This window comes from Solanum tuberosum, unplaced genomic scaffold (genome assembly GCF_000226075.1).
Source record: "Solanum tuberosum cultivar DM 1-3 516 R44 unplaced genomic scaffold, SolTub_3.0 scf00274, whole genome shotgun sequence".
NCBI classification, from domain to species: Eukaryota; Viridiplantae; Streptophyta; class Magnoliopsida; order Solanales; family Solanaceae; genus Solanum; species Solanum tuberosum.
The window spans coordinates 836,748-848,767 of record NW_006239198.1 but is presented as its reverse complement, the minus strand read 5'-3'; the positions used below and the strand labels follow the sequence as shown (position 1 = coordinate 848,767).

General features: G+C 33.5%; 1 protein-coding gene across 2 annotated transcripts in view; it reads left to right on the top strand.

Annotated features, from left to right (window-relative positions):
- Positions 1 to 4,341: 4,341 nt before the first annotated feature.
- LOC102587755 (decapping nuclease DXO homolog, chloroplastic) overlaps positions 4,342 to 12,020 on the top strand; it is a 13,132-nt gene continuing 5,453 nt past the window's right edge. For both annotated transcript variants that reach the window (XM_015314002.1, XM_006358567.2), the window contains exons 1-10: positions 4,342 to 4,917; positions 6,602 to 6,837; positions 7,492 to 7,557; positions 7,653 to 7,731; positions 7,855 to 7,934; positions 8,034 to 8,057; positions 8,329 to 8,453; positions 9,164 to 9,380; positions 9,463 to 9,516; positions 11,022 to 11,068. In XM_015314002.1, the coding sequence (XP_015169488.1) occupies positions 4,446 to 4,917; positions 6,602 to 6,837; positions 7,492 to 7,557; positions 7,653 to 7,731; positions 7,855 to 7,934; positions 8,034 to 8,057; positions 8,329 to 8,453; positions 9,164 to 9,380; positions 9,463 to 9,516; positions 11,022 to 11,068 (1,400 nt within the window). In that variant the 5' untranslated portion in view covers positions 4,342 to 4,445. The remainder of the gene's footprint in view (positions 4,918 to 6,601; positions 6,838 to 7,491; positions 7,558 to 7,652; positions 7,732 to 7,854; positions 7,935 to 8,033; positions 8,058 to 8,328; positions 8,454 to 9,163; positions 9,381 to 9,462; positions 9,517 to 11,021; positions 11,069 to 12,020) is intronic.

Below are 12,020 nucleotides of genomic sequence, written 5' to 3'. Positions count from 1 at the left end.
TCATTAATGGGGAGTTTGACACCAACAATAATGTGAATGAACAAGATCAATACCTTGAAAGTCGAACAACTCCCCTATTACTGTCTCCGGTGTAATTGTATCAAACCAATACTACTGTTTGTGATTTGTTGTCTTGCTTTTCATACATGATCTTGCTTCCATGTAGGTTACCAACTATACAACATGTAATTTGATGGTGTAGAACTCTTTCAGTTTCGTGGTATACTCATATATAGCTTCTCCACAGTGTATGTACTATACATAAATAGATATTTGAGCTAGTGGGTTTTGTCATTTAGATTCATCTAATATATGTTTTAGTCACTTGTAATATTGTTGTTGTTATTCTAAGTTTGTACCAATATATTTATTTATTAGATACTATACTATTTTGCTAATTTCAATTCCCTCTTCTTCTTTCTTGAGTGGCCCATCATGCCTTTATTTGCATGTTTACTATCTCTGTCTAATAATAATTGTTCATTATTGAATTGATACATTTCTTAAGAAATCATTTATCACATTTAACATAAATAAAATTGATATAAAGGATCATTTTCATAACAAGAACAACTTAAAAATCATCTTGACGACTTCAAAAATCATAATCACATAGCTATGAGTATTTCTTGTTAGACAGTTTTCAATGAACTTACAAAATTTTAGGTTATTGGAGTCTAATTTTTTTATGTCCAAACCTTTGATCAAATTAAAATTCAAGTGATTTATGCATCTTTAGGAATTACAACAATATGACATACATTCTTGTCACATATCAATTCATGTACACCATGTATATTCATGTTTCAAATTTAACATAAACATAACTGACATAAAGAATGATCTTATTATATATTCAAATCAAATTTTAATCCGACAAACTTACCTAAAACACATCACTCATTGGGTAATTTTTTTTGGATCCATCAAATTCCAGGTCGATCAAAGATTATAAAATTCATAACCTCCTAAACTATGACCAAATTTGAAAAAATAACTGTTTTAGATATACTTAAAGATTAAAATAACTTGATTTAAATTTTTATTTTGTTTTGATAATTATCTAAAAAGCATAAGTCATACCTTATGTCCTCCCTTTGGTTAAGACACACAATGACTTTTCATAATAAATTACCCTCTCGATTAATATACTCGAGAATTCAAGATATTACGTTTTTCTCCTTTTCAGAATTCAGATCAATGAGAAACTTGAATATCTTTTCCCATGAGAATTAATTGTCACTAGTGGTTAAAGGTAATCTTCTTTTAGTAGATAAAATTCAATCACTATTGTGCATTTATCCAGAATAATTTACACATGATACATTGATTATATTTTAAAATTTTCAATTCATATATTGATATAATCTCACATATAAAAGCGTTTAAGAATTTTTCAACGATTTCAAATAAATAGACTACTTTAATAATTATATTTATTAATCATAAATTCTTAATTTTATATAAATTAATGTAAAATAATATAAAACTCATGCAATTATTTAACGAGAGAAAAATGCAAAAATATTTTAATCCTTGATGAAACAATAGATGTAACATGACTGCTCAAATCACAATACCAAAGAGCACACCATCATTATTAATATTGATTAAATAAGGCACTTGTACTTAAAATTGAGCAACAATATAAATAAAGAAAATAGTCACCCTATACGTTGCAGTTGACTAAATCAACGAGTTTTTTTCACCAAGTGCAATTAATTTGGAAGGCAACAAAGCACATGCAGCAACCCGTTCTTTGTTCCTTCTTTTTTTTTTTTAAATAAAAATAAATTAAAATAAAGTTTTAAACAAAAAAATTTCTGTTCTCTAAATTTGAATATATTTGTATTCCTTTGGTCAAAGTATCAAGAAAATCGGTCCATTGCCCAGGAGAATCCAATTAACTAAAGTGACAAATGGATGAGTTGAATCGGATTTAGATGAATTGAGTTAAATAGATTAGATAAAAAAATACATATATAAAATATGAATAAATATGAATTTGATCAAATATGATTTAAATAAAATTATTGTAACCTACTTTAATCTTCTAAAGCCAAAAAATATTAAATCAAAATGATATTTATGGAAAAAATACTTTGTTAATTAGAATGAGGATAAAGAACAAAGAAAAAAGTGAAAGAGAAACATGAGGGTAGGGGTGTGGATTGACATGTGATAAGTTAAAAGATCTCTTAAGGTGTAATAGATAATTACAAATTGATTTTCTCTCATTAATATGATTTCTCTCACCTATTAATTATATAACATTATATACTATATATTAGTTAATATTATATAATTAATTAGCTAATAAAATGTAATTAATTAATTTGTAAATTAAAACTAATTGTTAATACTTGTAATTAGAATGTTATAGGTAGTAATATAAAAAAAAAAAGTAGATCTTAAAGTTATAATATTAACCCTTAAATAAATGTGTAGGGTGATTTTCCCTTATTATTTTTTAAAACTATTATAATAAAATTTTACATAATTTTAAAACAATATATATTATCCTCCATGTCCCAATTACATAGCACAAATAGAATTTTAAAAATCAGAATTTTTTAAATATTCAATCAAATAAATTAAAATAAAATGAAATATGATATCTAAGTATATTATCATGTTTCAGTTTTATAGATTTAAAGATTAATTGAAGTAATAGGGGGGGCCCACAAGCATTAAAAATAGAAAAGAAACCTAACCAAAGGCACATGAAGGCCAAAAGAGGTAAAAAGAAAACATTTGTTTAAAAGTACACTTATGAAGCAAAAAGATACAATCTTTTTAAAGCTTAAAAATACAAAATACCATAAATGACCCTGTCTAGAGGTATGCATTTTTTCCAAATACTGTGCTTGAGTGCTTCCTTAGTCGCGTATATAAAACAAAAAAATAAATAATTCATAGAGATAAAAGAATTGGTCTTGTGTTGTGACTTGTGAATATTTTGCAATTTTTTTTTCTATAAGTCCGACGTACAATTCCAAAAGTCAAAAGCTCTATGTGGCGGGAGCCGGGATATTTAGAATATAGATAGCTTTAATTTATAACTTCAAGTTGGTATTACCACTGTATATAATATACTAGTACTAGATCAAAATCCACGACCCAAATAGTTTAAGAAGAAACTCAGAAGCTTAAAAGAATTAATGGAGTTGATCTAAGATACTTGATCTTGATTATAATTAACATTCTCAAATCCACATTATCTATTAATGATAATTGGGATCCTTTCCATATATTTGACCATCGTCCCAATTACCCAACTTTCATGGAATTTATGTACAAGCTCTTCTTCCTTTTATTATTTTCCTTTCTTTTCTCCGTCACTCGTATAACAATTCATCATCCAATTACGACGATACACGTAAATTCAAGATATTTCAACAAATCCTTTTATATCTTGTGTCTAGCTTCACTTCTACTCCCACAAACGTTATTTTGGTACATTTTCTTCATTACCATTACACTTTCTTCATGTTCTTCTTGGATTTTCAATACATGTACTAACTTTTGCGAATGAATTATGCGTATTTTCGCCACAATTCCAAGATTTAGCATTTTCATCAATGAGGAGTTTGACAACAATAATAGATAGTGTGAATGAACAAGACCAATACCCTGAAACTCAAACAACTCCTCTACTTCTGCCTCCAGTGTAATTGTATCAAATCAATAATGCTTACTCAAGGTCTTGTTCCTCATTCTTATATTACTTATCATATAGGTGCTTGCTTCCGTGTGAAGTCTTTATAATAAGGCATGTTACCTACTACAAAACATGTAATCTGATGGTGTAGAACTCTTTCAATATTTTGTATCGAGATATACTTATATATAACATCTCAATAGTGTATGTATACATAAATAGATATTTGAGCTAGCATGTTTTGTCATTTAGATTCATCATTATCCACCGATATATGTTGTTGTCACTTGTAATATTGTTGTTGTTATTCTACGTTTGTACTAATATATTGTTTACTAGATACTATAGTATTTTACTAATTTCAATCCCCTCTTCTTCTTTCTTCTTTGTTTATTTTCTTGAAAAAACTTCTCCGAAATTCGGAACTCTAATTTATTATAAAAATAAAGGAAAAAAAATAAATATCAACTCAATTTATCGACTAACGCCCAAAATTTGTGTGGACAAAGTTACTCAGTACTTATGCAAGCAAAATCAGAATTGCCATAGTGCCCAAAGTGGCCCATCATATAAATGTCTAATTGGGCCTTAGAAAAGCAAATTGGACTTGAGAGAAAGGTTTTCAAAGCCCATGGATCATAGTTTTCATATACCCCCCTGTACATTCCATAAATACCAAAAACTCCCGGAAAACATCTCAATTTGTTACGCTAACACTAGCAAAGATCGAAATCGGAAACAGCCACCAACTCCGCCGTTATACCACCAATCGACCTCCTGTACAATGGAAGCGAAAATGACGAATCGCTTGAAACGTTTATTCGGAGAGGAAGAAGATGAAGACGAACAACAGGAAGAAGAAAACTATTCAAACCACCCAGATGAAGAAGAACATAGGCAACGGCAAGAGAGTAATCAATCATCACCATCTTCAGCATCACAATCATCATCATCTACTTCTTCAGGCGCCGCCGGGGCCGCCGCATCGTCGTCGTCTTCATCGGGTTCTTCTTCACGTTCTTCATCGTCTAATAGGAGTAGAAGTAGTGGTAGTGGAAGTGGAAGTGGGAGTGAAAGAGAAGCAGATGAGGATGATACCGGCGAAGTGATTTCTCATAGTAATAACGATTATAATAATAATAATAGTAGTGGGTATCATCAGAATGAAGAGGATGATGATGATTATAAGGACCTTTTTGGGTCTGATAATGAAGATTATGCTAAAACTCTTTCGAAGAGTCGTTTCCCGGTTCCTGGTAATTTGTTAATTTTGTCCCTTTTTTATTAACATTTTGCTGCAATGTAAATTGGTTTGATAGATGAGTTTTTCTTTTTTGAAGTGTTTTGAAGGGTTAAAGTTTGGAACTTTTCAGTTATTTGAACACTTCATTTCTAGGTTTTGAGCTCAACCACAACATACTCTGTGTAATTCCATAAGTGGGGTTTGGAGAGGATAGAGTGTTAAGCAGACCTTACCCTACTTTCTGAGGGTAGAGGGTAGCTTTTGAGCTTGTTTTGGGATATTTTTGATTGGGGATTTGGTTGGTCTTAGAGAGGAGGGTAATTTTGAAATGTTTTTGAGGGTTAAATTTTGTAACTTTGCAGGTTTTGGCTCTGTGTGATTGATTTTAGCACTTTGCTTCTAGGATTCCAGCTGATTTTGGGGCATTTAAACTTGCTTTTTGTTTGCTCTGATTGATGGGGTGTATATTTTGGATGTTTCTAATGGTTTGATTTTGGAACTTTTGAGTATTTTACTTCTGTTACTTCGATTTATTCGACTTTGGAGTAAATACACAATGTTTTTTTTCTTTTAGCCCAAAATTATGTTTTCGTTTCTAGTGTGGTTTGGAGTGAGTTTGTTTTGTTTTTATTTTGCGTTTCTGTATGGGTTGGTTGTGGGTGCTGGATAACACATGAATTCTTTCTTTGTTTTTTGAACTTTTTTCACAAAGAAACAGACGAGAGCAATGAATTATTTTTAAAGATTCTTAAGCCTCCAGTTTTTAATTGGGGAGCAGAAAAGCGAACAAGGGGTTTTATCAGCCCATGTTTTTCAATCCATGAATTTCTGCTGTAGAAGAGAGAAGCCATAAACTGATTCATTTACATTTGGAATAATTTGGTTTTTGTTGATGAAACTGATTGTTCTTTATTGCATAATTCTAATTGCAAAACAGAATAGATTCCGACGGAATGTAGTCTATTGTTGCTGCCCAGCATCTTTTGTTGTTGTGCTTCTGATTGATATGTGGTACTGAAGTAGCTTGTTAATGCTATTGCTATAGTGATAGGTATCATCTAGTGAGATTTTTTGGATTTGGTGATGTGCAGTTCATTGTCTTTAAATTCTTCAGTTTGGAATCTCACAGAGAACTCTGCTGTTTAAGAGAATTGGCATAGTGAAAAGCTATCAAAGAGTTGTAGATATTCAAGATTCTAAGCAGAAAATGTCTTCGCTGTTCAAAACCATAAATTACTCAAATTGCAAACACGAGTCATGCTTGCTGTTTTATTAGAGATCTAAAGTAGAAGTGTACAGCAATTTAAATAGCGTCTAGATGGCCTTGACTTTGCTGCTTTGTGAAAAATCTACTTAATGGCCATATATAATCTACTTAAGTTAATACTCATGGAGATGTGCCTATATTGGCACTCTGTTGTATGAGCGAAAAACAATTGAATAATTAGTGATTGGTTTGGAACTGTGAAAGAAGAATGCTGATCTTAATTGTGTTGTGAGAAACAGTGATTTAGCTCTTTGAGAAGCTTCAAAGTAAAAGCCTATGGTTCCATATGCCTAGGAACTTTTTTCTACAGAAAAGAAATTGCTCATACATAATCAACATTAACATTAGTTTCAATTTCCAACATTTAGTTAATATTCCATTAATCCAGTCGATTGTTGTTTAAGCTCTTCTTTCTCATTCTCTTTTGCAGTTTTACCCCCTATACGTAACAGTAACCACCAAACAAGGGGAGGATTTGGCCGGGGTCGCTGGCAAAATGATAGAGGAGCTGGCATCCTTCCACGACCAGGACCTTATCCCCCAAGGCAGAACTATGGTTATGGTTCCAAGTTTTTCAATGGCCATCGTGATGAACGCTTTGTGTCTGAATTGAAGTTTGCAAAGAGTGAAGAAACATTAGCAAGAAAATGTATAGCTTTTCAAGAGGTAGATTCTTTCCCTGGTTTTCCCCTTTTTGTTGCCAAACTACCCTAGCTAAGCACATGGAGTTCTGCCAAGCTGTTTTTAAAGCTACCTGGGCTGATCGAATGCACAACTTTTACTTTAAATTATGCTTTTGTTGGTGTACTGGGGTTTAACCATCGTGTCAAGTGGTTTCATCGATTCTGTATAAACAGCAACAATTTCACCTGAGTCTCTAATTAGTTGGGGTCGGCTATGTGGGTCTTCCATATCTATTCCTGCTCCATTTGGACTCCGTTCTGATACTAAGTAGTAAGTAGTTTGTCATTTAAACAAATTAAGCTTCATTCATTCTCTATGTATTATATTCTTTTCTCCAGAATATTTTTTATATAATTTTAATAATTCTCTGCTGAAGGGGCTCAACTCGTCCCTTGCAAAAGCCTATAAAACACTACATTCTCCCACAAAACCTTTGCTTGTTAGTCATGACATGTATGAACTGGAGTGGACTGCTCTTGATTGGAGAATAAATGGATTTTGGTGTTGTATGATCCCCCTCCCTCTTACATATCCTTTAAAAATTCAGATCTTCTTGGTCCCTTGACATTTTAACACCCCTGCATGTAAAACTGGTTTTTCTTCTAATTTATTGTAATTAATTTATGGGATAAATAGCCATGTGAACTCGCGTGCTTCAGTCGAGTTGAAGGTGGAGATGTCTACTTTGATGACCGCAGCTTGGTAAGCATTATGCCTTTTTTCCTTTCTAATTACATCTCAATATTACAAACCCCAGAATGACCAATCATAATAGCACATTCTCTTTGTATTATCAGAGGCTATTCAAGCGTCTAATTACTGAAGATGTCGGGGCAGATCTGAATCAAGGTTTTGACACTTTTACTGAGAAGAAAGGTATATGCTAGAGGGATGAAGTATAGAGAATTTGAAACTTTTAGATGCTTGATGGTTAGGCTCAGAGTTCTGTTTTCTATCTGCACCTGTGTGTATAATCTGACAGATATGTCTCTTTGGAAGATTTGGGTTCTCAAGGTTTTGGCGACTTATTGGCCAGTATCAGGAATAAAAATATACCACTTGATAGAATGCATTTTGTGGTAAGAAAATTTTGTTTTTTTTTTTAATTCGTTATCAGAACTCCATGTGTTTGGCAATTGATTTAATGGTGGTTTTCTTTTTCCTTTTCCTTGTGTCAGACTTATCGCAACAACCTCAATAAGGTAACTTTGAATCTTCTCTGACTGATGCATCCATAATGCAGCATGACCAATTTCAGAGTATCTAATATTGATTATGGAGAAGATCATTAAGCTGCAATATATTAATAGTTCATTTTTTCAGCAATAACTGTTTTTTTAACGGGCACAAATTAATATTCATTTATATACCTTGTCATCTGGTGTCCTTGATGGCAAGATCCAGATATAATTTTCAGTTGACATGATACTTTAGTCTGTTAACACTCATCTTGGGTGTCCTTCTTGTCTGCAGATAATGGCTACTGCTTATCTCAGGAATGAAGCTTGGGAAATGGGAGTGCACAAAAGAAAGGGGGTTGTGTATCTTGATGTACATAAACTGCCAGAACGGCCACAGAGTGTGCTGGACCGGAGAAGGTTCTTTAATGTTTCCTGAATTCTTGCTTTTAAGAAAAATTGTGCATACTTTTTGTGGATAATGTGAACCGTCTCAGAAGGTTTATAATGTTTAGTTGGCTGAGTTTAGATTCTGTAATAACTCTCCAGTCAAAAGAACTTTAAGGCTCACTATACTAAAGAGATACTGATTTCCATATTCCTGATTAACGATGGAGTTGGGATGCAATTTCTCTCCTTTTCTCCACCTCTTCCCATTTTGTTTTCCTTTTTGCTTGCTTAACTATGGAGTTGGGATCCTATTTCCATAACCGTACACTCTATATCACTTGCCTCTGTTGTAATTAGTATTTGGCTGACATAAATTGCTAATTACAAAGTACTTCAGTGAATGCAGCACTATGAGTAATTTATAATCTATTTTATACTGTTCATGACAAAGAGTCTATTAGAATAGATTCTCTCATTTTATTTGTTAAAAAGAAGTTGGTATAGGGGGAACTGAAAAGATATCAAATAATTCTAGTTGGTCACAAACTATATTATGATCAAAATAGCCACACATAACTTAAAATATGACAAGATGAAAACGTGATCTGCTTTTTTAGCAAATTATTTTTTTGTTTATGAGAAAGTTTGTTTAGAAAGTATCTGTTATTATGTATTAGAAATATCGACTAAATATGCTTTTCATGTTTGAATAAGGCTTCTTTTATTGCCCTTTAATCTAGGTGTTACTGGGGATATTGTTTCGAGAGCCTTGCAACAGAAGATCCCAGGCGATCTGATGGAGAAGGGATACATCATGTTGATGCCAATGTTGAATATTGTTCTGTAGTTAAGACAAAATTAGGAGCACATCGTGTTTTAATGGGGGCTGAAATGGACTGCTGTGATTCAACTGATGATGGGAGGAGGTTTTATGTGGAATTAAAGACTAGTCGTGAGGTGTGCCTTCCTGCTGGGATCTCTTTCCGTCTTCATTCTTTTCTGATTTTTAACCTTTATATCTTATTTCTGTTATTTACAGCTGGAGTATCATACAGAGGAAAAATACGAGAGGGAGAAATTGCTCAAATTTTGGGTATTGACAATGGAAACACATCTTTCATGCATCTTTTGCGTATTTATGTGTGCTTTAAATGCTAAATCAATAACACATTAACACAAGGATAAGTTTTCTATGTTGCAAGCTGTTCCAACTGAAAACTAAGTTATGTTAAGAGATGTATGAGAAAGGAGACAAATATTGCACCCAAAAAAAAAGGGATAGGAGACAAATAATAATTGTAAAGGGAAGAAAGAGGGGGGAGGTGTGTAAGATTGAATGTATTATAGAGATCATTACACATTCTTTTCTTGAGTAGGCTCGTTCTTTTTTGGATGAACTGCAGAGTTAAGGTTTCTGTCCTTGTGAAATAGTACCGTCAGCACTATGAGTTATTTTTCCTAAGTAAAACAAGAAGAAAAGGAAACGTAAGTTTGTGCTAGAAACTGGAACCATTGATAAATATGATAAATGTAGGCCTCCTTAAGAGCCGTTGGCATCCCCAAATACAAGTTTATATGTATGAATTTAGGGAAGTTTTGTCTAGACAAGGAAATTTAGTGAAGCTTTGCTTTCTGCCATCATGTAGTGGGTTTCCATTTTATCCTGTTTCAGTGTGGATGCTATGAATACGACTTTGTAGGTTATACATACCTCTTTGCATAAGAAATACTCCCTCAGTCCTGTTTTAACTATCGGATTTAGCTCTTTTCACGCCCATCAAGAAAAATAATAAATACAAGATATAATTTGCTAAGTTTACCCTATTTATTAGATTCCTTTTGAGTATTGAGCAGTATTATAAAGAACTACTCCTTCTGTTCCAATTTATCAGGCACACTTTCTGTTTTAGTCTGTCCCAAAAAGTATTATCACCTTTCTCTAAGTAAGGAACAACTTTACTTAAAAAATTTCCTTTTACCATTAATGAAATGATTTAGACACACAAGCATCTTAAGGTTTGTTTTAGACCACAAATTTCAAAAGTTTTCTTTCTTAAACTTTGTGTCTAGTCAAACGGTGTCACATAAATTGGGACAGAGGGAGTACTTTATCATTAAAGGTGGAGTTGGAAACAATTTTCTACTTTAGTCTTGAATTCTAGGATGATCTTTTTTAGCCAAAACAATAGTTAAAATGGGACCGTGAGAGTACTAATTTTTCTCTCGAGTCCAGAACAGTCTGAAACTTAATTGTTTTTATCTTTGATCAATTCAAACTTGATTATTGATTTAACTTGGTTCATGCAATCACTTGTCCGGAGTCTAGTAAATTCACAGAACACGGTTAGATATAGTGTGAGGAATCGATGTAATAATTTTAAAGATTGTACTTCATTTATCAAAAGACAATGTGCACCTTATATATTCCTAGTATTTCAGCCCTCAGAGCTTAGTACAAGTGGCAAAGGTTGTGAGGGACTTGTGAGCCCTGCACCATGTGGCCTAAACCTAGTATATCTTAAATTTTGTAGATTTTCGTTTGTTTGAAGCTTTTTAGCTTTCTATTTACTTTGCTTATGTATATTCTCTTTGTTGCAGATCCAGTCATTTCTTGCGGGTGTACCTTATATTGTTGTTGGTTTTAGGTAAATTTACATGCTGTGATCTTCCATCTTTGCTTGTCCTTTTCCTTTTTTAAGGTTTAAGGAACAGATCTTGCTCTTTTTCTTTAATCTGTTATGCAACTTAGGGGTAAGGCCTACCCTTCCCAAACCCTCATTTGTGTGATTACACTGGGTAGGCGGTTGTTGTTGTTGTTATGCAACTTAGTGTCATGAGTTTCTTCTCTTTCGTCTCTGCATTAATTTTCAACAATAATGAGCATGTTGCTTTTCTGAACAATAAAATGCGATTATTGGTATTTAGTGATGAAACTTTTTACTTATTAAATAAAAGAAATGCTCAGTAATCATCTTCATGATCTTTTATTGCTAGTGTGTTCTTACAGTGACTTCTCTCTCTCTTCCTTCTCTCTCTCTCTCTCCCTGGTATTTTCCGGCCGAAATCGAAGGCTGCGCCGGCCAGAAGCAACGCGAGGACCAGCTCCGACCGGCGAGCCTCTTTCTCTCTCTCCTCCTAAGCTCCAGTGAGGACGATAACAACGAGCAGCAGCTCCAGCTGCTCGGACCAGCGAGCGGCGAACAGCAAACCCCGGCGAAGGTAAGAACATTCTTCAGTTTCTCCGGCGAACTCATCTATCTTCCCCGGCGACCAGTCCAGAAGGGAGACGGCAGTGCTACTGTGTGTCGCCGGAGATCAACCAGATCGGGCCGGAAAAGGACCCATAGATCACCGAAACCCTCCATCTTCACCGACCAGGTTCTATCTATCCTTTTTCTCTCCCTTTTTGCTCTGAAACTAGTCGCTGCTGGGACCTTTCTTGCAGATCCTTTATCCCGGAACAGTATTTCAGTTTTCTATTATAGTTCTGACCTGAGCTGCAGTATATAATATAGTGGGTGTTATCGTGTCCTTTAGAATATACACTGGACTGGACCATTTAGTGTAGCTGCTGTTATATTGCCCTTACTGTGTACT